This window comes from Macrobrachium rosenbergii, chromosome 13, assembly GCF_040412425.1.
Source record: "Macrobrachium rosenbergii isolate ZJJX-2024 chromosome 13, ASM4041242v1, whole genome shotgun sequence".
Taxonomy (NCBI): domain Eukaryota; kingdom Metazoa; phylum Arthropoda; class Malacostraca; order Decapoda; family Palaemonidae; genus Macrobrachium; species Macrobrachium rosenbergii.
Genome location: NC_089753.1, coordinates 5,419,214 through 5,445,019, shown reverse-complemented (window position 1 = coordinate 5,445,019; position 25,806 = coordinate 5,419,214). Strand labels below are relative to the sequence as shown.

Below are 25,806 nucleotides of genomic sequence, written 5' to 3'. Positions count from 1 at the left end.
ATGATAGCTTACTTAGGTAGGTAATGACAATTTTTCCTTGTTATATACTTTTATGAGGTTGTGTCCAATAATGATTTTAAAAATTTTTGACCGATAACAATAATAATTTCTCGCCCTGTTGTCCGTTATTTCGTTATTCTTTTAGGCATTTTTAATTCTATTTTTCAGCGGAATATTCAGTTTTTCGTTGATATCATTCTCACCGTCTTAGCATGTCCGTTCTCTACACGTGTTATTTATTCACATCCTTTTTTATTCATTGTGTTAGGGCAGCATTTCTTCTGGGCAGTGTAAAGGCCTTTTGTGGCTCAGGCTTGCAAAAATAAGAGCAGCCTAAAGGCCTTCTCAGGCTCAGGCTTGCAGAAAGCAAGCAGAAAAAAAGTAAGCCTTAAGGATAAAAGTTATAAATCAAGGAAAATTGGAGAAAGAAGAGAAAGCCAAAAATTGTCAGTATCGTACTGCCCTCTCATCATATTTTATATAATTCTTCCGCTATTTTATAGTTTTTCTTTATTTATTCTCTCCTTAATGCCCTCACTCCTTCATTGTAATGTCATTTCTCTTATTCGATTGTCAGTTCTTTTTTTATAAGATTACTTTACTGTTATGTAGAGATCCTCTTGCGTTAATGTTCGTTTCCTTTTGTTTCGCCAAGCTCTCAGTTCTTTAGTGCTTTATTTCGTTTTACGATCACCCATTTCTGATTTTTCACGGTATTGTTTCTTTTTCCACTTCTTCAGTGTCCACTGTTCACTGTCTTGTTTTCCTCTTCTGTGTTTATTTTTCTCTTCATACTTGTATTTTATTGTTTTTGTCATTGCTGCCGCTCCTTCACCATTTCCATCATCATTATTATTTTACGCTAGTATCTAGTTGTGGCTCTTTTATAAGGACTGTTTCTATTTATCCCCCACCCTCCCGCCCCATCCCTTTTCGTTATATCATAATTTCTCACTCATGCACATTTTAGGTCCTCCGTTTTTGTCACAATTTCTCGCATCTTATCTTATGCCTTACATCTAATGTCTTACGTTTTGTTTCCATTAGTTTTCTCCTCCGTTCTGGGTTTTTTACGGGCTTTGGAATACCCACTCTCTTGGCATTTAAAAAGAAAATCTTTCAGGAACCCGATTAGTTTATAGGAACTCTCTAAAATTCAGTGCTCAGAAACTCGAAACAGGCGCTGGGAGTCTGATATGAACAACAGGTATTAGGTGAGAGTAGAAGCAATGAAAGTCCTCTCTTTTGAAGTTTCGCTACACAACAACGGAGGTGAATTCAAGTTAAGTACAGGTAAATGCGAATTTATTAAAACTATATGCTGAACAAATATACTTTACAGGAAATCAGTACCGTATACTAATGAGCGGAGATTTGGTGTGGATAGGCCGTTATACTACTTGTACCGAAATGGATATTTAAAATATATGAAGAAATGGCGTATTTGGTTGTGTTAACTAATGGCCATCGAAAGAGTGCATTTTGTTATTTTTGTGGCTGATGATTTTGCTGTTATGAATGAATCATTTTTATTTCTTGACATAGTTTGCAGAAGGCATATGAGAAATTATCGTCATTATCTTCGTTGTTATCGGCGCGAATAATGGTATGGTACATTTATTGTCACATCGCTATTGCTGCTGCTGCTGTCGTTGTTGTTGTGCGAATAATATTGTAGGTTTCCCGTTTCATAGATTTTATTTGTCTAAGGCTGCTGATTATGGCGACGCGGCTGTGTGAAATAAAGGACGTCTGGTTGGTCATATCCCCGAGATGACTTATCGTCTCCTACCGTTGTTCTTCATGTTGCTGAGGGCCCCCGATCCCAGGAGGGTGTTCAGGATTTCCGAGTTCCTCTTCAGGACGTTGTTGTTGCTCCTCACCAGGGGATCTGGGTAGAACAACGGGAGGTGCAAGAGTGACATGGGAACCGTTGCGTGGCCGTTGTCCTAGTGAAGAGAGAAAATGAGGAGCATAGTTTATTATCAGTATTCACTGACTGACTGGAGAGTTGCGAGCAGAATACTGCTGGCAAGATTTGATTCAAGACAGTGCAGTAGAAGTATTGTATGTTATATACCAAGCATGGATTCTTCGAAGAAAGCAAAGATTAATTTTATTTAGAACAACAGAATGTTATCAGAAAATAAAGGAAATTTTTGTGAGTGATGTGACTGCGAATGTTTGTAGAAGCATTTAAGTATGGGAATGTAATGGGTAAGAAAGGCATTTGAAAGACTGCAGACGAAAATTGGTGCAATTAAATAGATTTGTGCGGCACATAATTAAGTAATTGGAGGTACTCTTCCAACAAAAGGACATTTATAAACATGCTTGAACTTTTCCAGTTGTCAGACAACGAGACTAAGTAGATCACGCAACCATTAATCGAGAGAGCAAAGAACTGATGTATTGCCAGACACTGATCACAAACTGAAATTAAAAGCACCCAACAAAACAATGAGAGTATCTAGATTTTATACCATAAAGCTCCTTGAAGATAAACAGCGAGATTTTTGGAACTGAATGTCGAAGTAGATTTGCAGTTCTAGAAATCATATCTCATGACGAACAGACAATCAATACGGGTTGATGTGGGTATCAAGGACACAATTAATGAGTGTTGGTTCAGCATCAAGAGTATATATAAATCTGCTAGAAAAGAAGTACTGGGCCACGGGGTAACAAGACAGAACCCTTGGATATCGAATGAGACTTGGGATACAATAAAGAATTAACAAAAGCAACAGGGACATAAAGAAGAATGTCAGAGAAGAGATAGAGAACACAAAGTAGAACGTGCTAAATACTCGAGTCTAAATATTGAAGTAAGGCTAAGATTAAAAAGAGGTAAGGATTAATAATTGGACAAATAGGCTAATGCTGTAGACAAAGCCATGTTTGCGGGCAGTGCCATTGATGCTCAAGTAGCCCACATAATTATTTTTTATGAAATATTTGCTGGCCACAATAAACAAAGGAAATAACTTTAAACAGGGAGGATGTGTAAATAACTTCAGAAGAAAGACAATGCTAGGAAGAGCTTTTATGTAAGATGGATAAGAGATATTACGTGGGGAAGGGGTAACTTGATTGATATTGCAAAAGCCGGCGAAGACCTGAATATGGATTTGGATGAATTCAGTTTTTTTTTTTTTTTTTTAAGTGGAATCATTAAGAAAAACACCAGGCTATGATATTACTGTAGAGATTATTTTAGCTGAAATTGAAATGGCTTCTCGTGTACTGTCTGTATTGTTTTACAGAATAGGGAATGAAAAAATAGCCTGATGATTGGGAATGGAAGTCAAAGCCAAGGTATCAAAGGAAGGTGGTCTGACTGAATGTGGTAACTAGAGAGGCATTGCACTTTCGCCGGATGCAATGAAAATATTCAGTCTGGTTATTCTCAGTAGACTGGAGAAAAAAAATGGTAAAATGCCTCTAGATGAACAAGCTGATTTTAGAATTCCGATAGCAGAAGCTGCGCAGATGAAATGTAGGTATTTAGATTTATTATGTTATTTTGCTTTAGTTGATCACGAGAAGGCGTTGGAAACCCTTCACAGAGCAATAATATGAACGATCTTGTGTCACTTTTGTTATTGCACTAAATATGTAAAGTTATTTGGAATTATCCATATGAATGAAGCAGATGCGAGGTTTATGTTGATGGGGTCTTGTAAAGTTAATTTGCCGTAAATAATGAAGTGCTGCAAGGAATATAATTTCACATTTGCTGTTTGCCTTTTCATGGATTTTATAACGTAGAAAGCGGTGGGAAATGAAAGAGATTCTCTTTCTTTCCCACCGGAAACAACAATAAAAACTTGGCAGAGTTAAAATATGTAGGTGACGTGGTTTTAATCAGCAAAACACCACAAGATTTTAAAAACCTGGCTCCAGGGGCTAAGGACCTTCCATATCTCAGCAAGTTTTATTTCGGATGAAGCTGCTACCTCCAACCCCTTCATTGTGGTTGCCACCCACCGCATTCGGTTAACTATTAGGCACATAAGTGACTGCTTAAATTAGCGTAGGTTCAGCTCCCTCCCCTCCCCTCCCCCCCCCCAACTCCCCTCTTGTTGCGTTCGGTTCTCTCGCTGGTGAAAGGGGACAGATTACTGTAAGCGTTTGAGGACAGGGACCACACTTCAGAGAATAAGAGTTGGAGTCTCTTTCAGCATGCAGCTGCGCGATTCTCTACTCACTGTAAATACTAGTGTTATTTCATCATCATTATTATTATTGTTGTTATTTGTGAGAAAGCTTTGGTATTTGGAATAGGTTCTGAAGTTAAAATATCATTGTCCAATTCAAGCCTGGAACTCTAACAAAAAACATCAATATCGGAGGCTTTCTTTTTTTTATTTGACTCAGCACACACTTTTCGAAGTGACTGCAAAGTCAAATGAGAGGGGTAGCCTCATGACCTTTAGTAACCTGGCGAAAACAAGAGAAAGGAAAAGCTGGCGAGAAGGAAGCGAAATATCGTTTTACTTCTTGAAGTACGAATAGCAATAACATAATGGTAACGTAAGCTTGGAAGGATTCCAAAGAAGTCTTGACTGATTTGTTTCTTCATCATAAAATTATCTTTAGAAAAAAGTCACCAATGGGAATGATAAATTTCTAACGGATTGGTAAGTTTAATATGGCCTAAAGCACTTGACTGAACCGAAAAACATGCCTAGTCTATCATTTCCATGCTGAATGTTGCGGAGACTGAAGTAAGTATTATTATTATCATTGCTTTTTTGTTGCGGTTACGATTACCTCCTGCTAGAAGGTGATTTTGGTTCTGTTACTTTTTATGTTTTGTTAACTTAGCAGTAGTTAAAAAAATGTAACGTTTGGTTTTTACGACCATTTTAAAATGAGCGTCGTGATTGGGAACAAAATAATGATTAGGTTTGATAGAGATCGAAATCTAACTTTTTGGGAGTAGGGACATTTTGCGCGGTGTATCGCTCAGGCTTTTGACCAAAGAAAACTAAACCGTAGTCAGTTTCCGTAGCATTTGGTGACCAAATTCAAGAATTACTCCCGACAGGGAGTTTGTGTGTTTATTAGAAATATGCTAAAGTTTATATGTGATTTTAAGGAAAATTTTACCAAAGAATGGTCATTTTGATTGGCATCAAGTGATTAGGTTTTGGGAAAGTTCTTAATATAACCTTTTGGTGGAAGGAACCTTTAAACAGGGGATTGCTCAAGAATTGGAAGGAATAGTTTGTCTCTAGATGCTGCTATCTATATTATTTTGAAGATTTGTGTGATACACATATACATATTAAGATAAAGACCAGTTAATTGCTAAATATAATTGTGTGAAAAATAAAAGAAAAATAATCTACATTTTAAATGAATAAATACGACTTGAATAAGAACCTACATTGGTCTCTATATTCATAAAAGATAAGCAAACTTGGGCTTGGTCTGCACTTGAGTGGGTGACCTCCGTTGACACCAAGTAATGTTACCGAGAAAGGCTGGTTTTTTGGTGTCATTTTGTGCCCAGTGCTTGGATGGGTGGCCGCCAACAAAAGGCAGGTGTTGTCGACGCAAGCCCTCACGAATATGTGTGAACATGGGCATGGGGCCACGCACGTCATTCCAAATGTTTTTTTTTTTTTTTTTTTTTTTGCATCTTGCAAGAAATCTTGTGATATATTGTAAGCAGCACTGAATGACTTTGAGTAAGCTTTGGATGCAGTGTTCTCCCCTCGTAAATGGAAATGAAAATAAACAGTTGGTAAACAGATAGAAATTAACAAAAAATATTCCGTAGAAGAAAATAGCGAAGCATGAAAAAGACAAATGTAAACTAAAAGAAACAGATTCAGTAGTAGACGAAAGTAGAACTTGAAATTGACCACCAGAACAAATAACGTAAAATTTTTATTAATTAAATATTAAAGAAACTATTTATCTGCTCGCCTGGTGGTCGAGAACGTCCTCTGATGGCCAGATTGGTTGTGACGTCACAGCTCCGATTGCGTATGTTGTTGCCACGAAGAGCAGGAGGGCGGTTTTGGGGTTGCAGACCATTCCTGTGAAAATGAGAGGTTGAGAGGCCATTCGTGTCAAGTGCAGAGGCCATTGGGGGAGGTTGAACGAACGGGTAGTTGTGAAAGGGTAGGAAGTCGTTATTTGGAAATTAAGAGGCAGGCTGATTGTGAGAGGTCAAGGGGCCCTTCTTGCTAAACTGCAAGGTGATCATCTGTGGATAAGAGACCATTGATTCTGAATGAAGAGATAATTAATAGGGATTAAGAGACTACGCAGGTGAAATTGAGAGGTGCTGTGTAAGACCAAGCCTTTAGGTGAAATTAATCTTAAAGATTAAGATGTTGTGCGTATGATTTTACTGTAAAAGGACAAGAGGTCAATCTATCGTGCTTAAGAGGTTAGTCCTGCAAAAAAAAAGATAATAGATATTTTACGAGATTAAGTTATGACAATGAGATCAGTAATAATAACTAGATTTCAACCGAATATGTCATGCATTCGACACCAACATGACATATGTTAAAAACTTGTTGAAGTCATGAGTTAAGTTGATGTTTGTGCGTTTGCATGCTTATAGAAGTAATGACAGACAGCATTAGAGGGTACTGTAAAAAAAAATATAATGTTTTTCATGAGTTGACGTGCAAACGGGTTTTAGAAAATTGGAGGTGATGAAATACATGATCCTCTAAAAGTTGTCGGCTGCCCCTCATAACTTTTTCCATTATACATCCTGACAGATTTTGAAAACCGAGACCTCTCGCAATCATAGAATTTGAATCTAGAGAAAATCTTTCCAAATGGTGGCCTTCAAATTGATCTCTGCTGAAGAATGTCACCTAAAAAAATAATATAACAGAAAATACTTATAATTATAATGTCAAGAACGTTACAATGAATCTCTTTAGTTATTTTTTCTAATATGGAAAAGCTTTTATTCAACGACTTTTGGTGCCAATCAGACTCAAAGAAGTAGATTTCTGTCTGGAATTAATTGCTGCAAACGAAGACAAAGTGGTAGTTAGTTATCTTGAGCAAGTATTAATTTAGCATCATAATTTTTTAACAAATGTTAAAAACGAACATTTTTTTGAGGGAACTATTATCAAACTGAGAAGCAAATAGATATTCATCTTCGGAAAACAAAGCAAACTTGAGTGAAGGAAATGCATTGGTTTAGAGTTGGCAACTAGTAAAGTGAAACATGAATGTAATTACTCTACCGTAAACAGTTAGCATAGGGAGATAAAGAAATAGATATATGTTCAGAATAAGGAATTAGCTAGCATACACACAGATGTTTGTCTGTGCAAATAGTTGGCGGATCGAAGTGGATAAAGAGGACGTGTTAAAGTGATTAGTAATCGCACCTTTAAATCAGGATCCTCAGAAGAGCAGGAGTGCAGATGGACACTGACTCAAGGAGCTAACTGTAAAGATACTCGTCCGGATCAACCTTTACTGGAGCTTATATAGTCTCAAGCATCTAGTTAACGCCCTCAAATCGTCTCTACATGACTCCGCCTCCTCCTCCTCCTCCTCCCCCTCTAGCTTCTAACGACCCCCAGACCATCCTGACCTGTGGCCATCACCTGAGACTCCTCGACTTAAGATGCAGAGTGGAACCCCCTGGAGACTTTCCTTTTGATGGCCCAACTGACGTTTCTCTGAGGTCAGCTTCTTTTGGGGATTCAAAGAGAACGTGATTTCGGAACATTTTGCTTTCGAGGTTTAAAGAAATTTTGGAGCGTTCTTTTGCTCTTTTAAGCATACGTGGTGGAATATATAATATATATATATATATATATATATATATATATATATATATATATATATATATATATATATATATATATACAGTATATATATATATATATATATATATATATATATATATATATATATATATATATATATATATATAGTGATACAGGGAACAGGAAATACTCCAGGAAGCATATCCAGAGGAAGACGGACGAAAACCACACATCACTAGGCTGTCTTTATTTTAAAACCAACGTTTCGTAATTTTGTACTGAATTACATCTTCAGGGCTGTGCACAAGAAAAGATAAAAACATAAAAACAGTTATAGGTACAGTCTTAGAATACGTTTAAAATGTTACAGTAAAATGAAATAAATAAGAATAAAAACACAACCAACCTAAGGTGAAACAGTAAGGAACTAAATGGAAAGAAGCCACCACAGTAAGGAGTTAAGCTAAATACAGTTGACCAGCGGATGTATGAGTATTTAATGATGGTACAAGTTGTTTGATAAATAACGACTCTAAGATTGTTAAGTCGTGAGGGTTGGCAGTATGACCGATGACGCTAAAATCTTTGTTCTCAATGTAGGTTTTACATTGTTTTGAATGGTTCCTGATGTCGGAGTGCTCTGGGTTTGAGATTCTGCTACCTGTGCGGAAACTAATTCCCGGATGTGAATCAATGCGCACCTTAAGAAGCCTACTGGTGGATCCCACGTAAATCCCTGAAATACATTTAGGGCAAGTATATTTGTAGATGACACCAGAGGACATATAAGGACACAGCTGATCCTTTACCTTAAACAAAGAGCCAATACTTAGAGGATTTTTGGGAATTAATTTGGCTGATATGGCTGAGAAATGTTCATGAATAATTTTCGTAAATCTTTTTGAAAGGTTAAGTCACTGATATATGGAAAGGTTGCAAAGAAATTCATTTTTGTACTGTTAGGACTTCAGGTCTTTTAGAGAAATGCTTATTTAGTAACTGATTTAACTTTCTATATACTAGCCTGGAAGGAAAACAGTTACCTCTAAAGAAGTTAACTAGAAATAAAATCTCATTATGAAAATCATTCCAGTTAGATGTGAGGACCAGTGCTCTATTAAGAAGGGTAAAAATGGAATTAATCTTAAAATTAAAATAACAGCTGCTATAAAAATTAGATCCGAGTCCTGTAAAAGTTTTCTTTCTAAAAATCGTGGTGTTAAAGGAATTTTCTTGTCTATAAACTTGAACGTCCAGGAATGACAGGCAGTTGTTCTCCTCTTTTTCTATAGTAAATTTCATGTTCGGGTGTAAAGTATTCACGTAGTCGAGGAAGAGATCAGCCTCGTATTCACCCTTGAAGAGAACGAACGTATCATCGACATACCTAGAATAAAAAAGAGGATGAAATCTTAGAGGGCAATGCTCATGTTAATGGTAATTATGATCTGTTCTTTCGAGCTGGATTTTGTTTTCGCTTTCGTTAAGCTTTGTTCCAGTAGGAAACTTAAATTGAACACAGTGAGTGCGAAACGCCTTGATTTAGTGTTGTCATTATTGAAAATTTGGTATTTCACGATGTCTTGTTTATTGTCATCCAATATTTCTGCAGAATACCTGCACCGACATTTTGTCGATGTTTCTCGATTTTCACTTATCTGCACCCGAGATGCAGTGCCACATTAAAAAACAGTTCTGTTCTTAATTGAATAAAAAAACGTTACAGTTTCCCCGTCTCTTAAATTGTATTATTACTATCGACAAGGTTATGTTTTTGGTTTGGGTTATTTGTTTCTCTGTTGAGAGAATTGCATAGGCAGTTCTGTGTGGATTTTGACGGGTTTTACTGAAAATGGACCTCGTGTCTGGAAACAAGTGAATTCTAGAAGAGACAGGAATGTAATTTATGAGTAAGAGGGAACTTTTGGGGGTCTGATTGTGAAGCTTCTGGGAAGGTTTGCGGTTTCCGAACGTTTTCGCTGCTAATTTAACTTTTGTAGAACCTTCATATCGTGCTTTACATTTTTTCGTATCTTAGTTTGCTTTTGGTTAGGATGTTGCTCGACAAGACAATGGCTGTTTGATCTGCTTCAGAAGAATGTATGCAAATGAATAATAATGATGATATTGCACGGCTTTTTTTACTCAGTCTGGGTGGTAACAGTCAAAACATCCTCCGCCTCTCCTCGGCCATCAACGTCCCCCTCAAAAAAAAAAAAAAAAAAAAAAAAAAAAAAAAAAAACTGTAGCTGCAGTACGCGGACTTTGCGGTGTACACAACTGAATTTGGAAATGTACTCATTTTCATTTCCAGTTGCTGTTGAGAATGCTTTACTTTGTTATCTATTGTATGAGAAGTTCTTCATATATTATAGTCCACCATATTTGTTATGTCGCTTTTATGTGTATGCGTATGCAACAACTGCTTTTTGATTGGGTAAGCGGCCACTTTTACGTTCTAGTCTAGTCTGGTTTTCACACAAATAGTATTAAGAATAGATTTTACTGTATGCAAAAATAATTTCTTTTTTTTATTTTATATTTTTTTCATACAAAATATATAACCGCCGCTGACGTGTTTATTTTTTCTTGATTTCAGTTTTGCTGAAACTTGTTCACATTAACAATTGTTACAGAAATAGACCAAATCCTTTTTTTTGGCAACATTATTTTATCGCATTAATCTGATGGTCGCCCAAGGAATGTTATTAAAAAAACCAGCATGAGCACGGTTTCTATTATGGAACACCATATTATTTGCAAAGACTAAATTCACACCAATTAAAGCAGGAATGTGGTTTATAATACAGAACCTGGAGGGTACACAGTGGAACGAAGTTTGGGAAATGCTAGAAGCTTCCACTAAGACCCTGGTTCTCGGCCTGGGTTCGTGAACCACCAGTGGATCGCTGGAGTGTTTTCAAAGGGTTAGGTTAAGGAGGGTTTGCTTAGGGGATACTCGGTGCAAGAAGTGTAAAGAACCCTTGTTTTAGACGCATGTTCATGAGCTTTCAGCTTCCGAAAATCCCACTGACTCCTCAGAGTCTTTTGTGTTGTGCGAATTCCTCAGGGGACTGGTGAGTTAGTCCTACGCGTTCAGCAGAGTGCCGACACAACTAGGTTTCACTGTGAGACACTTCCCTGCACTTTCAGTGTGGCGATAACTTTCTGGTCCTGTGTCAGACTGCCCTGTGCTTTTACTGGAATACTATGAAGTAGTTTCTTGACACTTATGGAAGATATAAGAGGAATTGCAGGCTCCCCATTGAAGAATCGTCAAACTGTTAATTATTCATTATATTCGTGTTATATCTTTGTTTAGTTTTACAATTTCTCCACTCTTTTCAATAATTTTCTGAAATGCCCACATTAAGTTAACCTTATTTTCTGTTGGAGTGATAGGTAAGGTAGTGGTTTTTTGACTTATTTCATGAGAATAAATTCTAATGTTAATGATGAATAATATTATTAACAACGATAATAACCATGGTAGTTTTGTCAAAACTACCCTGAACATTATCTTTTCTTATCTGTCCCCATGTAAGTTGTTGTTATTATTATCATAAAATTGAATCTGATTGCTGCTACAATGCCGTTCAGTTTAAAATACTCTGTTTCTGTTCTTCTGGTGGTGTCCTTTTCTTCCTTTGGAAGGCTGAAGATAAGTTGTCCCAATTCCTCTGCTGCTTCCGCTGCCATGTCTGGTTTTCCTCCTAACGTTTCGTTCCTCCTAAGAACATCTAAGGTCCGATTCCAGTGAGAGTCCTGGCGCCCAGCATAAAAACCGGCGTCGCACACAAAAAGAGTCATTCCAACATAGACTCACACTGGAGTCAGACCTCAGAACATGTTCCTAGGAGGGACGAAACGTCAGGACGAAAACCAGACATGGCAGCGGAAGCAGCAGAGGAATTGGGACAACTTATCTTCAGCCCTCCAAAAGAAGAAAAGGACACCATCAGAAGAACAGAAACAGAGTATTTTAAACTAAACGCATTGTAACAGCAATCAGATTCAATAAAATATGCTTAAATGAAGGGTTACTACCCTTTTATTATTATTATAATAATTATTATTATGATAATAATGATTATGGTTGTGATAAGAAGAATCGTAAGTAAATGGCTTAAACTTTTCTTAGAAGATTTTTCTGCGACGTAGTCGAGGGATCGAGCGAAGAAATCGACCAAAGCTGAAATTAGTTGAGCAAAATTTTAGGTCAATCTTATGAACGACCACTCATCATCTTGGAGATTCCTCTTCATCTTCCGATAGCTCTGCCAGTGAATATTTTTAATCCAAGAGGGTGTTATTTATTGTGACACACTACCGTTCACATATGACTCCTAAGGCCTGTCGCAAACTTTAGCCATAGTTACGGAGACTGTGGCGCCGACGGCATCTGGCATTCATTGGTGATCAGTGGTCACGCTTCCAAATACTGGTTAGCTGAGCAATATCTAGTGTTGGTCAGATTCGCTTATCTGAAGGCCAGTGCTATAGGGAACTTGTTCTGCTTATTACCATTCTTACCGACCAAGACTTGAATTGTTGCAATTTATAAGGCTAGGGCAGCAACCTCAGCGTAACTAACCGCATGATTATGAGTTGGGACTGGCTTTTTTAAACTCATTATTATTATTATTATTATTATTATTATTATTATTATTATTATTATTATTATTATTATTATTATTATTATTTGTACAGTAAGTTCATTATGATCAAGGTGTTAATTTATTATCATTGCCGTTTTCAGTCATCATCAATATTATTATTATTATTATTATTATTATTATTATTATTATTATTATTATTATTATTATTATTGGAAGGAGTGTTATCTATGGTCTGTTTTAACATCTGCTCAAGGCTGATTGTCCAGAGCTGTATGAAATCAATTTTGCTTTGCTAGACCGGTTCTAGTAAAGCTTTCGATATTAGTGGAACCAAGTTATTTAGCGAAAAAGTGTAATCATAATGAACAAAGTTTTTAATACCTCAGCTAATGAAGTTTGGAGGAGGAGCAGGAGGAGGAGAACTTATGTTCTCAGTAGCGCCCTTGTTCCCCAATATGTATGTGTGTTTTTTTGTTTGTAAGTTAGCGGGATATTTCAAGAACGATTGAACAGATAAATAAGAGCCGTCAGAAATATTCTGGATGACCTTTTCGAGGGGGTGAACTCTACAGAAACTACGCACAGTTGACGATTCGTTGCCATGGAAATTGATCTCGCCCGTGGTAGGAGGCCGTGGCGGTTTAATTCATAGCCTGATACGTGTGATATTTCATAGCCCTCATATGTTGCCAGTCTCTTATATTCATCCATTCATTGATACAAATTGATTCATTCTATTTACTGAATGCCCTTGGCAGAGGTATGATCTTTCCCAGGGGAGTTGAGAGAGAGAGAGGGAGAGTGACTGAATGGAAAATTACAATTCGGCATTGGTTTATACTCTAATTAGATTCATTTGCGTCTGTTTCGGGAGCTTTCACATATTGTCAAAACAGAGATTTTAGTGTGGGGTATTTATTGATAAATTTTATGCTTTTTTGTAGTCGTGTTACCTTTTTTTTATTCTTTAACTGATCAGAACCAGGTAAAGAAAGTGAATTGTGAAGAACATCTTGGCAGGTCAGATTCAAATTTGTTGAATCAGAATAAACAAAATAAGACAAGTGATGGAAGAACATATTCTCTAGCAACAAAAATGGAATATATCTGTTGATGTACTTTTATTGTAATTTGGCAAAGAAAACTACCGTTCATTTTATATATTTATATTATTATCTTCCATGGGTTAAGTCTGTTATTTTTTAGGATAATGTTGGGTAGGTTGGTAAGGAAATGTAACGTAAGGTATAAGGGAAGAAGAAGAAGAAGGCGGTAAACACCCAGCCTGTTTCAAGGGAAAGGGAAAACGTAAATGCAGAGAGAGAGAGATTTATGATTGGAGCACTCCTGTTTGTTTGCCCTTTATTCTGCTTTGACGTTATAGTGAGTCAACGATCTTTGATTGTTAATGACTGATCAAAATGTGTATTCATTTAAAAACGCATCATACGGGTCATAATCTTGAAGTTCCATTGTCGTTTTTCCACTGAGCAGAGATCATCCCCCAACGCTGTTTGTTGTTCCTCCAGTAAGCGAAGATAACTATCGCCTCCTGCCGTTGTTCTTCATGTTGTTGAGGGCTCCCGACCCGAGGAGCGTGTTCAGAATCTCCGAGTTTCTCTTGAGAGCCTGGGTGCTCCTCGTCCTCAACATGTGATTGTAGGCCAAGGGAAGGTGAATGAAGGCGATGGGTACGAGCACATCTCTGGTGTCCTGTTGAGCGAAAAGAAACGCATTCAGTTTTTTATTGTTGATAATGTTATTCTACACATGGGTCCTCAAACATGCTATTTTTTTTTTATTTGAGTTGCATAAATGACCTGATAGTGATGATTGTTGTTGTTGATGATGATGATGAAGTCTTCTTATTCTCGTGTTAATATTTGTTTACTAGATGTGTGGAAGAAAGAGACAGAGCCGAAGAAGTGGACGAATTACATTTGTACATAAATGAGGATAAGCAAATAGATAAGTACTTGCATAACTGAACAGAACTTGAGAAGTAGTCTTAAAAACCAACGAAAAGTTGGAGGTGCTTCTAAGTGGAGTAATTCAGAATTTCAATATCAGTAACAATAGAGTCATCCTAGAACAAGCTGAAGACCCGTGGACCTTGAGCAGAAGTGCATGCATTTGTCAGGCTTTGACTCGTCCTTAAAGTCCAAGGGTTTCAAGTAAGGTCGAACCTCGTCATCAGAAATACATTGAATTTTGGGAATATTCCTACTTGTCCTTAGAAATCCATGGACCATGGTCAGGCTTAATTAACCTAGCTTTCCAAAGTCTTTGGATCTTAGGCAGGTCTGGTCTCGTCCTTGGTAGCCTGGGGCTATAGACAGGTTCGAATTTGGTCCATGGAAATTCAAAGACCTTTGACAAGTTTGAAATTTGCCCTTGAAATCCATGAACTTTGGGGAGTATCAAACATCGCCTATGGAAGCCTATGCCCTAGAGAGGCTCGAGAAAACCTTGGACCTTGTTCATACAAGAACCACGTCCTTGGGGCTGGCTCGAACATTCATGATTTTATATCTAACCTGTTCGTAAAAATCTTCTGAAGGCCAGGGAGTTTCGTATGATTCAGCTGCCATAACGAAGAACAAGAGCAAGAAGCCGAATGTCACGTTGAAAAATCTCATTCCTGAAAGAAAGCACGAAAGACAAATATTAGCAGTATTTTTACTTAGGTTCTTGTTTACATATATTTGGTTGTAAACATATATACCATGAATGTACATTTAAACATATGTATATATATATATATATATATATATATATATATATATATATATATATATATATATATATATATATATATTATATATATATATGTATGTATGTATGTATAAGCAAAATTATATATATATATATATATATATATATAATATATATATATATATATATATATATATATATATATATATATATATATATATATATATATATATATTATAAATATATATTTAAATGGCTTAGGGATGTGGAGATCCCATGCGAAACTTGTGTGAGTTGCAAGCCACGAAATTGGGAGCCGTAGCCGAGTGATACAGGGCTTGGCTCGTGTTTGCTAGGCCCGGGATCACTTCCACCTACTTCCCACCATTCCACTGAGCTCTACTGTAAATGTGTATCAGTGCCAGCTGGAGTCGAGAAATTGGGTGGGTGGCCAGCAGAGTCACCCTCAGAACTTCCTGAGAAACGGAAAGGGTGTACCTGGTGGCGGTATTCCTTTCAAAGGGGAAATTGGCATGTTGCGAAAAAATGAGAGTAATGCACACAAGGAACAAATGTTTATGCTATTGTGTCTGTGCCAACATAAGAAAAGTTTAGAGGTTGAAAGACGTACAGCTTTATTGTTGTACAAAATATATTGACAGCTTTGACGACCTTCAAAATTAATGTTCTAGTAAGGCCTGTGTTAAGTTTTATTCTTTTGAGGCAATATGCTTTCGTTAATTCTTCAGTTTACTCGTTTATTGAACTTCTTGTTATGGCCCTTGGTATTGTTTCTTAAGAGGTGATGGTAATATTGATCTTAATCATTATAAATTCTCTTGTGAACTGTTGATTATGATATAAATCGACTTCTTTTGTTCCCTTTTGGTAGAAAGTAGATCCATGAAATTTTACTCGGGAGAAAGCCATGTGATTGAGGAACGGCTATAGATTATGTAATCGATTTGTAAGCCATACGTCCAGTCTTGAACAACAACCAGTCGGAATAAATTTTGCAACATTAATAACTTATCTTTAATTGTTTATATATTGTAAAAAATTAAATAGTTATTCCACTCCTTACATTTCCGACGTCGACGACCATATATGTTGAGACTAGTTTATAAATGTCTAACATTAAGGATAAAACCCCCTTTTTCCCCCGTAGCACATATTATTTAAAGCAAATAATGTAATTCCGTCACCGATGACCAAATTTGTTGTGACGCCGTTTTTGTTGATATCGATAGGTATGAATAAATCTGAATTGACTAACTTACCCATGGGAAGCAAGTGACTCAAGGAAAGAGGCCGTGGGGAGGAAGTGAGAAAATGCAGCAGCGCTGGCTGATATTTATATGTGTGTTGCAGCTGGCCACCTTTCATCCCACGCTTTCATCTTCCTCCGCAGCTTCCAGTTTCTTTTCGTTGATTTCCAGTTTGTTTCCACCACATGGGACCCTTAATTTGATATGCAGAGTAGAATCTTCTTTCAAGGGTCTTCTTTAGTCGCCCATTCTATGGTTCTTTGAGGTAATTTTGTTTGTAGGTTTCAAAGAGAACGTGATTCTAGGTCTTTTTTCCGTGATGGTTTTTCTTTGCTGTGAAAAAAGTCTATTTTCGTTTTAATCTGACAGAAAACTTTTTCCTTAATATGGGATTGCTCTCTAGAAAAGAAGACAAGGATGGTTGCTACATTTTCACTTAAATTGTTGCACCTTGGATGAACCCCATATGTTGAAAACTTCTGCAGCACTAACCATTTCATACAATTATACAGAAGGCTCGCCCCTCGCACACACTGCGTCATTCACCTTTATCTTGCAGGCACTCTCTTGCTTGCTGGATGTTGAGGCCCCCCTCCATTCCAATACATCTTTCATTCTACCTCCCCCTCCTCCTTAAGGACTTTCTCTCCGTTCCCCTCCCAGCACTGCCCAAATGTATGCTTCCTTTATCAGCCTGTCGTCCATCGTTCTTTACACATGACCATCCTATCTCAAAGCGCGCTAACCCTCGTATCAATGTAAACCTTCACATTTCTCACCCTTTCATCACTTCTCATGCCAAAAATACAACATAAACAATTCATCTTTACAGCTTCCACCATCATTTGTTCAATATCATTCAACATTTACACTTCACTTCCAAAGAGGAGCGTTAGTTCAAGTCTCATCGTGTAGACACCCCGAGTATTCCCCCAATCTTTTACAAACGTACAACTTTCTTGCTTCACCTGCTGTGGAACTGCACCTCTCGTCTTTCCATCATCTGCAGTTTTGGATGACCTCCTCTCTCACCACATCATTATGTGGAGTATTTTTTCTAACCCCTCAGAGGGATTCGAGATGGATAGTTGTATTGAAACCAACAGTTGATAATTCGTAGAGTTTGGGCTTAAATTCTCCGAAAGATTTCACATATTGGTAGAGTCATAAATTGGTAACACAGTTATTACAAAAGAAAAAGTATTACACAATCTTATGATTACTGGAACTGCAAAATATTCATGATGAGGGACGTGTTGAGTGTTTCGTCAACAATGGCACTCGATTTTTTATCCTGTGTTAATGAATGTAGAAAACAAGTTATGCTTTAGACTTAGATCATTAATCAGTTTGTGTTCGGACGAAATTCCTTAGCGCAAGGACACAATGATCCCGTAAGTCGTTAGTCACACAGGACTGCTGAGACAAAATTCTATCTCAAAGGAAGGGTAGGAGGTCAGTGTCACTCCCACAAAGAAGCTTCTCCACATGTGGACATTCCCAGAAAAATCCGATCGATTCTCTTGCTTGCGAAAGACTGCTGTGGTGGGTCGATTGTGGAGTTCAAGGCGTTGGGGTTTCAACGGGGTGGATGGATTTTGCCTTGTTAGGGAGTTGAGGGGAGGTGTGTTCAATAAGGTTTATGAAAGGGCGTGCTGGCATAGGCGCTTGTTAAACATTGTCTGTTTCCTAATTAATCCTTTGTTCTGAACGGAAATGTTTTTGCTTTGAATTTTTTATGCTGTGTTAGAAAAAGAGATATTGGGGCAGAGGACCTTGCGTTCAATAGGGTTTTCAAGGAGAGTTTTGTCCGGTAAGAGAGTTGATAGGACATATTCGCCAAGTTTCTTGTTAGGTTATTGTCAGTTTCGTTATTAATCCTTTGCTTGAAAAAGGAGACTTTTTTTCTCTCTTGATTTTCTAAGTCCTTTGATACTGGCAGGTTATGAATGAAAAGGAGAAGAAAAAAGCGTGCGATTTTTCAAAGTGTTCCAGAAAGCAAGGGCCATCCCAACTAAAATTAAGTTAGGTTCTGGTATTGGATATTTTTTCTGTTTGTGGTAAGATATATTGTATTTATACGTGGCCTTGGTAGAATTGTTTTACATTTTTTCCGCTTTCAATTTAAGTATATGTAGAATGCTGGACAATTTTTTTATTCTTTTTTGTTAAGAAATTGGGTTTAGTTCAATCATTTTAAATTGAGGTAAAGCTTGCTACCAATAGTGGGGTTATGTAATAGTGAAAAAAAGACTTTGTTATTTCACATTTATCACGTCAAGAACTACAGAACCCGAATATAAAAGTCGCAAGAAATCTTTATGTCAACCAGACTTAATTTTGCTGAGACCTTGGCCTCTGGGCCAGGATGGAACCACAGTAGAAGTCGAGAGTTTTACATAAGAATGTGTATGCAGGAATATTTAGCATGAACAGCACTGCCACAATTTGTCAAATTAACGCCGAATCATTGCGATCTAAGTTTAATTTAAGAATGTATATGAAAAATCCTAATCATAATTATATTTGCAAGTGCAGCACGGTGAACCAGATGAGCACTGTCCCATCGGCTTCTTGTTTACAGTATATTTGGTCTTATTGTATACTGTACTTTCATTTGTGATGATTGTGTAAAAGAGAATTTTCATTTCTGTTACAGACAGACTGGAAAACCCGGTCGGAAGGATGCGAGAGGCTGAGAGACTTGATGAGATCCGTCGAGGACATCTCACCCCTTCTGCCTCATCTCCCCCACTTCCTAGCCCTCCTGGACTCCCTGGTCGACGACTACAACTTCAGAATATCCATGACGGTGCTCGACATCTTCAGGATCCTGATCGAGAAGTTGGACTCGAAGCTGCCTCAGTACCTGAAGCAGATCGTCCACTCTGTCGTGAAACACGTCGGCGATTCGAAGGTGGTGGTGCGCATCGAGAACATGCGTGTGTTCCAGAAGCTCCTGCAGCAAGCAAAGCCGGCGGTCGTTATACCCATCCTGTGCGACAACCTCAGCCCCAACAGGTCGTCGAGGGTGAGGGAAGACAGCCTCAACCTCATCATCTACGCCCTCATGACTTTCCCCAGCTACGAATTCGACCTGAACTACCTGGCGGAGAAGGTCGGCCCGACCGTGGCCGATCCCAAGAGGAGAGTGAGACAGGCCTCCCTCGAGTGCATATCGGCTATTGCCCAATTCCTTGGACCTGCGAAACTGGGCCCCCTCATGGCGGCTGTCGACAGAGTGGAGGTAAGAAAGATTTAGCGTGTGGGCTAACAGGTATAAAAACACTCTCTCTCTCTCTCTCTCTCTCTCTCTCTCTCTCTCTCTCTCTCTCTCTCTCTCTCTCTCTCTCTCTCTCTCTCTCTCGTGCAATGTCTGCTATGATTTTCTTTCGAGTATAATAGATTTTCATTTGTTAAATTTGAATGTTCACAAGCAACATTAAACCTTAACCATCCCTCTAAGAAGGAGTGGATGATAAAAACATATGTACACACATACATATATATATGTGTGTGTGTATGCGTGTGTATTATATATATATATATACACATATATATATATATATATATATATATATATATATATATATATATATATATATATATATATATATATATATATATATATATATGTAGAATTTAAACTAACCATCCCTCTAAGAAGGAGTGGATGATAAAATCTATGTACACACATACATATATATATGTGTGTGTGTATCACTTTTATATATATATATATATATATATATATATATATATATATATATATATATATATATATATATATATAGAATCTACACTTTTACCAGATTCATACGATTACATATGTATCTGGCAAAAAGTGACCAGTAGATTCTACATATATATTTCAGCCTAAAAAGCAATGAAAACGATTGCCACTTAGCTGCGATGGCGAGGATGGGTCTATTCCAGCTCTAATATACCTATATCTGAAAACGACAGGATGTATGTAGGAGAGGCAATAGGCTTTTATCCTTCTCTTGGTTAGGTCGACAACGTGTCTTCGTTGTGAATATGGTGACGTGGGTTCGTTTCCCGCTACCGGACATCTCAACCACTTCAATTTCTTACACTTGGATCTTAAGGTTTTGTAGTGACAAGCGTATCCTAAAAAGCGAAGAATTCGAGAAATTAAGAGGGCTTTGTGACTACTACAATTATATATATATATATATATATATATATATATATATATATATATATATATATATATATATATATATATATATATACACACAGTATATATATATCCTTTCCCACATAGAAGTGGGAAAAAGGTGCAGAGAAAGAAGGTATATATACTGTAAATATATATATATATATATATATATATATATATATATATATATATATATATATATATATATATATATATTATATTTATGTATATACATATATAGTATAAATTTGAAATGTCATAAGGAAAACGAAATATAGGACTTGGTCCTGATCTGTTTTGTAACTTTAAACATTTTCTCTTTACTGGTGCTTAGTAGAAGAAATATGTTTAAGCTAGCATACAGCACGGTGCATACGAGAATGAAGAGTGAAGTACAATGGATAGAAGGCTGTTTACCCCTGCTACAGAGGAAGCGGAGATTTTGTACAGATTTATGATTAGCACAACCTCTGTGGCAGAACATCTCCGCCTCCTTCTTGCAGGTGTCAACAACTTTTTATTCTTCTGTTTTATATATATATATATATATATATATATATATATATATATATATATATATATATATATATATTAATATATATATATATATATATATGTGTGTGTGTGTGTGTGTGTGTGTGTGTGTGTGTGTGTGTGTGTGTGTGTGTGTGTGGGTGTGGTGTATATGGAAACCTAATGTAAGTAATATGAATATATTATGTATGTATGTATGTATAATTTCCCAAAGTGTACAAAATAGAGGATAATTATATAATATGCTAGGATGGACACGCAGTTCAGACGAGCATAACAACGGAAAATAGTTTGCTGACAGCTGCGAGGAGGAGGCGGAGCCGTTCTGACACAGAGGTTGTGCTGTTCATAATTTGTTCAAAATCTCCGCTTCCTCTGTAGCAGGGGTAAACAGCCTTCTATCCATTGTACTTCACTCTTCATGTTTGTATATACCGTGCTGTTTGCTAGCATATGCTAGTATATCTTCTACTAAGTACCAGTAATGGGAAAATATCTAAAGTTATGAAACAGATCAGGACCATATCCTATATTTCGTTTTGCCTTATACTATTTTAAAGTTGAACTTCACAAGTTGCTATTAACTATATATATATATTATATATATATATATATGTATATACATGTATATACATATATGTAATATGTATATATATACATATGAATATATATATTATATATATATGTATATATATATATATATATATATATATATATATATATATATATATATATATATATATATATATATATATATATATATATATATAAAAAGGAGCCCATTAAAATGCCAAAATCTAGAAAGTTAATGCTATATGTCAGAGAACAACTGTCTCCCTCATCATGCAGGTAATGAATGAGAAAAGAGTTACAGAAAAGCGCTATTTATACCAAGAGATCCAGAAGTCAGCTGTTATATCACTCCAGTTGACAGTTTCTCCTTAATCTTCTTAATCGCAGTTTGGAGGAAGATTTTATCCATAATATCTGAGTCCCAAGCTCCCTTTGAGAGGTTCTTTGTATCTCTTTGTTTAATCAATGCTGATTCTACCATCTGGCTTTTGAACCTACATTTGCTACTGTAAATTATACGTGACAAATTCCAGTTTCTGTGATTATGGTCATTTATGTGGTTGAAAATAGCTGAGCTCTGTTGGCCATACCTAACTGAACATTTCTGTTGTATTAATCCCTGGGGGAGTGATTATTTACCTGTAAAACCGATGTAGGATTGGTCACAATCGAGGCAAGGGATTTCGTATACTACTGTGCCTCTGGGGACTGGCTTTTGTTGGATGTTAATCAGGGATTTGGGTAAGGTATTTGGGTAGGTAAAAGCAAAAGGGTTAGAATTTCCAAGTGTCTTTGTTCTGCTTACGGATAGTTCAATTTTCTTTATCGGAAATCCAATCTTGATAGAAATGTCATGATAACTTACATAGTGAATGCATGAAAGTGAAAATGTTGGTTTTCTGTATACAGTAAATTTGTGAATAGAGAATCTACATGTAAGCTTAAAAGTTTTATTTTGTGAAGAGGTATATGTGCTTCTTTGAAATTGTGACAGAAATCTTCAGAATGTTTAATGTGGCTGGGAGAAAATGTGTCTAAGAATGGGGGAAGGATACCGCTATCCACTTGGAAATTTTATAATTGAAAGCTCCGGCACATGAGATGATAGGTCTGAATGGAAGACTATGTTTATGAGTTTTGGGACAGCCATAAAAGTGAGGTTAATGACTTTAAATTTCTCCAGTAGTTCAATGCTCTTTTTGTCTTTGCCAATTAATCTTACTTTTCTAAGAAAAAATTTTGTGGGGACGTTTTGGAGGGGTTTTTTCGTTTATTTGTCATAAGTGTTTGTGTCAGTAGGGAGCTGGTTGATTTTGTCGATGTAAAAGTCTTTGTCCATAATCACGATTTTGCCTTCTTTGTCTGATCTACTTATTACAACATCTAATTTTTGTAGCGAGCGGATGGCTTTCATAAATCTACGGGGGACAGGGTATTTCTTGTTAAGGTCAGCTAATGCATTTACAGAAATGCTTTTTAACCATATCTCCGATATGAATTTGTTAAAAGCAACTATAAAATCTAGATTATTTTTCCGGTCTGGCATGAGGGCAAAGGGTAAACCAAGGTTTAAGACTAAGTGTTGGTTCACTGTATGGGGGTTTTTAGATAAATTTAAAACTTTATCTTGTTGCTCAAGATTGTTCCAAGAGCTATTATTTATTAAGTTACTTAACCTACGGGAAAGTCTATTGGAATGAGTCGCGCTATTATAGGCAGCAATGTCAGAACAAAATGAAACCAGATACCTGTTCATGTATTCGGTTGTGAGGAGACGAAAGTTAGACTGGGTTCCATGTATCACTCTGCGTAGTACAAAGATCTCGCACTTCGTATTTTCTTTCCATTCTTTCTTCCAGGAATATCTTGTGTGAGAGAGGGAAGGGCTCTGATTGCAGAGTCCATCTCGCGAATCCGTACATTTTCGGAAGGACTTGTTCCTTGAGACATTCTTCTAAGAAGTATTTTTTACTTTTCAGCCGGTCCAGTCTGATCAGTCCTTTTTCAAACTTGCGAAAACGTGCTATATTTCAGTTGATCTCTGAAATATAGCATTAACTTTCTACATTTTGGCGTTTTTATGGGCTCCTTTCATTAGATGGAATTCTGTTTTAACAGAAAATATTTCACAGTCATTTTGGTCCCTTATGAAATTCAGTCGTTTTTCTTCGTTTTTTCGCTCTCACATCCAGAAGTCAAGCGCGGCTTTCGCAAGTTTGAAACAATCTTAAGCAACAAGATTAAGTTTTAAATTTATCTAACAGCCCCCCTTACCGTAAACCAACACTTAGTCTTAAACCTTGGTTTACCCTTTGCCCTCATGCCAGACCGGAAAAATAATCTAGATTTTATAGTTGCTTTTAACAAATTCATACCTGATAAACATTACAGCCGAGAAGAGATATGTTTAAAAGGCATTTTAGTAAATGCATTAGCTGACCTTAACAAGAAATACCCTGTCCCCCATAGATTTATGAAAGCCGTCCGCTCGCTGCAAAAATTAGATGTTGGACTGAGTAGATCCGACAAAGACGGCAAAATCGTGATCATGGACAAAGAACTTTACCTCGACAAAATCAACCAACTCCCTAGTGACACTAACACTTATGACATATAAACGAAAAATCCCCTCCAAAATGTCCCCATAGAATTTTTTTTAGAAAAGTAAGATTAACTGGCAAAGACAAAGAGAGCATTGAACTATTGGAGAAATTTAAAGTCATTAACCCAAAACTACCTTACTTTTATGGCTTTCCCAATACTCATAAACATAGTCTTCCACTCAGACCTATCATCTCATGTGCCGGAGCTTTCAATTATAAAATTTCTAAGTGGTTAGCGGCCCCCTTTCCCCATTCTTAGGCACATTTTCTCCCAGTCACATTAAACATTCTGAAGATTTCTGTCACAAATTCAAAGGAGCACATATACCACTTCACAAAATAAAACTTTTAAGCTTAGATGTAGATTCCCTATTCACAAAAGTAGCAGTACTAGACGTTCTAGAGTTTTTGAGAGAAATATTAGCCCACTTTCAGATCATTTCCCACCAGCCCTAGATAAAATGATAAAGTTAGTTGAATTATGTGTATCAAATAACGTCTTTTCATTCTGGGGTCATTCTATAAACAAAAATTCGGGTGCAGCCTGGGCAGCCCTTTAAGTCCTGTTTTGGCCAATCTACACATGGAATATTTTGAAACTATAATAGTAAATGCAATAAAACTTAAAGACAGTCTGTGGATTAGATATGTAGATGATATCCTAACATTTTGGGATGATAGATGGGGCAATTTCAACGTATTTCTTTCAAAATTAAATGCATTAGTGCCCAGCATCAAATTTAAAGTTGAATGGGAAACATACAACAAAATTCCTTTTCTTGATGTTTTATTAATGAGAGACACGACAGAATACAAATTTACCTTATACGGGAAACCAACATTTTCACTTTCATACATTCACTATTTTAGTTATCATGACATTTCTATCAAGACTGACGTAGCCAGCAATTTATTCTTAAGAGCCTTACGGATTTACTCCCCGGATTTCCCGGAAAAGAAAATGGAACTAATCCGTAAGCAGCTCACAGACACTTGGGAACTCTAACCCTTTTGTCTTTACTTACCCAAATACCTTAGCCAAATCCCTGGTTAACGTCCAAAAAAAGCCAGTCCCCAAAGACACAGGAGTGTACAAAATCCCTTGCCTCGACTGTGACCAATATTACATCGTTTGTACAGGTAAATAATCACTCCCCCAGAGATTAATACAACATAAATGTTCAGTTAGGTATGGGCAACAGAGCTCAGCTATTTTTAACCACATAAATAACCATAATCACAGAATAAACTGGAATTTGTCACGTATAATTTATAGCAGCAGTTGTCGGTTCAAAAGCCAGATGGTAGAATCAGCATTGATTAAACAAAGAAATATGATAAACCTCTCAAAAGATATTATAGATAAAATCTTCCTCCAACCAGCAATTAAGAAGATTAAGGAGAAATTATCAACTGGAGTGACATAAAAGCTGACCTTTGGATCTTTTGGTATAAATACCGCTTTTCTGTAACTCTTCTTATTCATTACCTGCCTGAAGAGGGAGGCAGTTGTTCTCTGAAATATAGCATCAACTTTTACAT

At 36.7% G+C, this 25,806-nt stretch overlaps 2 protein-coding genes across 9 annotated transcripts in view; one reads left to right on the top strand and one right to left on the bottom strand.

Annotated features, from left to right (window-relative positions):
- The window catches only part of LOC136844865 (TOG array regulator of axonemal microtubules protein 1), a 697,822-nt gene that overhangs the window by 259,122 nt on the left and 412,894 nt on the right, over positions 1–25,806 (top strand). For all 8 annotated transcript variants that reach the window (XM_067114114.1, XM_067114112.1, XM_067114115.1 and 5 more), the window contains exon 3: positions 19,031–19,618. In XM_067114114.1, the coding sequence (XP_066970215.1) occupies positions 19,031–19,618 (588 nt within the window). The remainder of the gene's footprint in view (positions 1–19,030; positions 19,619–25,806) is intronic.
- Positions 13,571–16,507, bottom strand: LOC136844616 (uncharacterized). Its single transcript, XM_067113901.1, has 3 exons — positions 16,384–16,507; positions 14,926–15,029; positions 13,571–14,101 (listed from the first exon to the last, which is right to left on the bottom strand). Exons 1-3 carry the CDS (start codon positions 16,487–16,489, stop codon positions 13,931–13,933), a joined length of 381 nt encoding a protein of 126 aa, XP_066970002.1. The 5' UTR covers positions 16,490–16,507; the 3' UTR covers positions 13,571–13,930.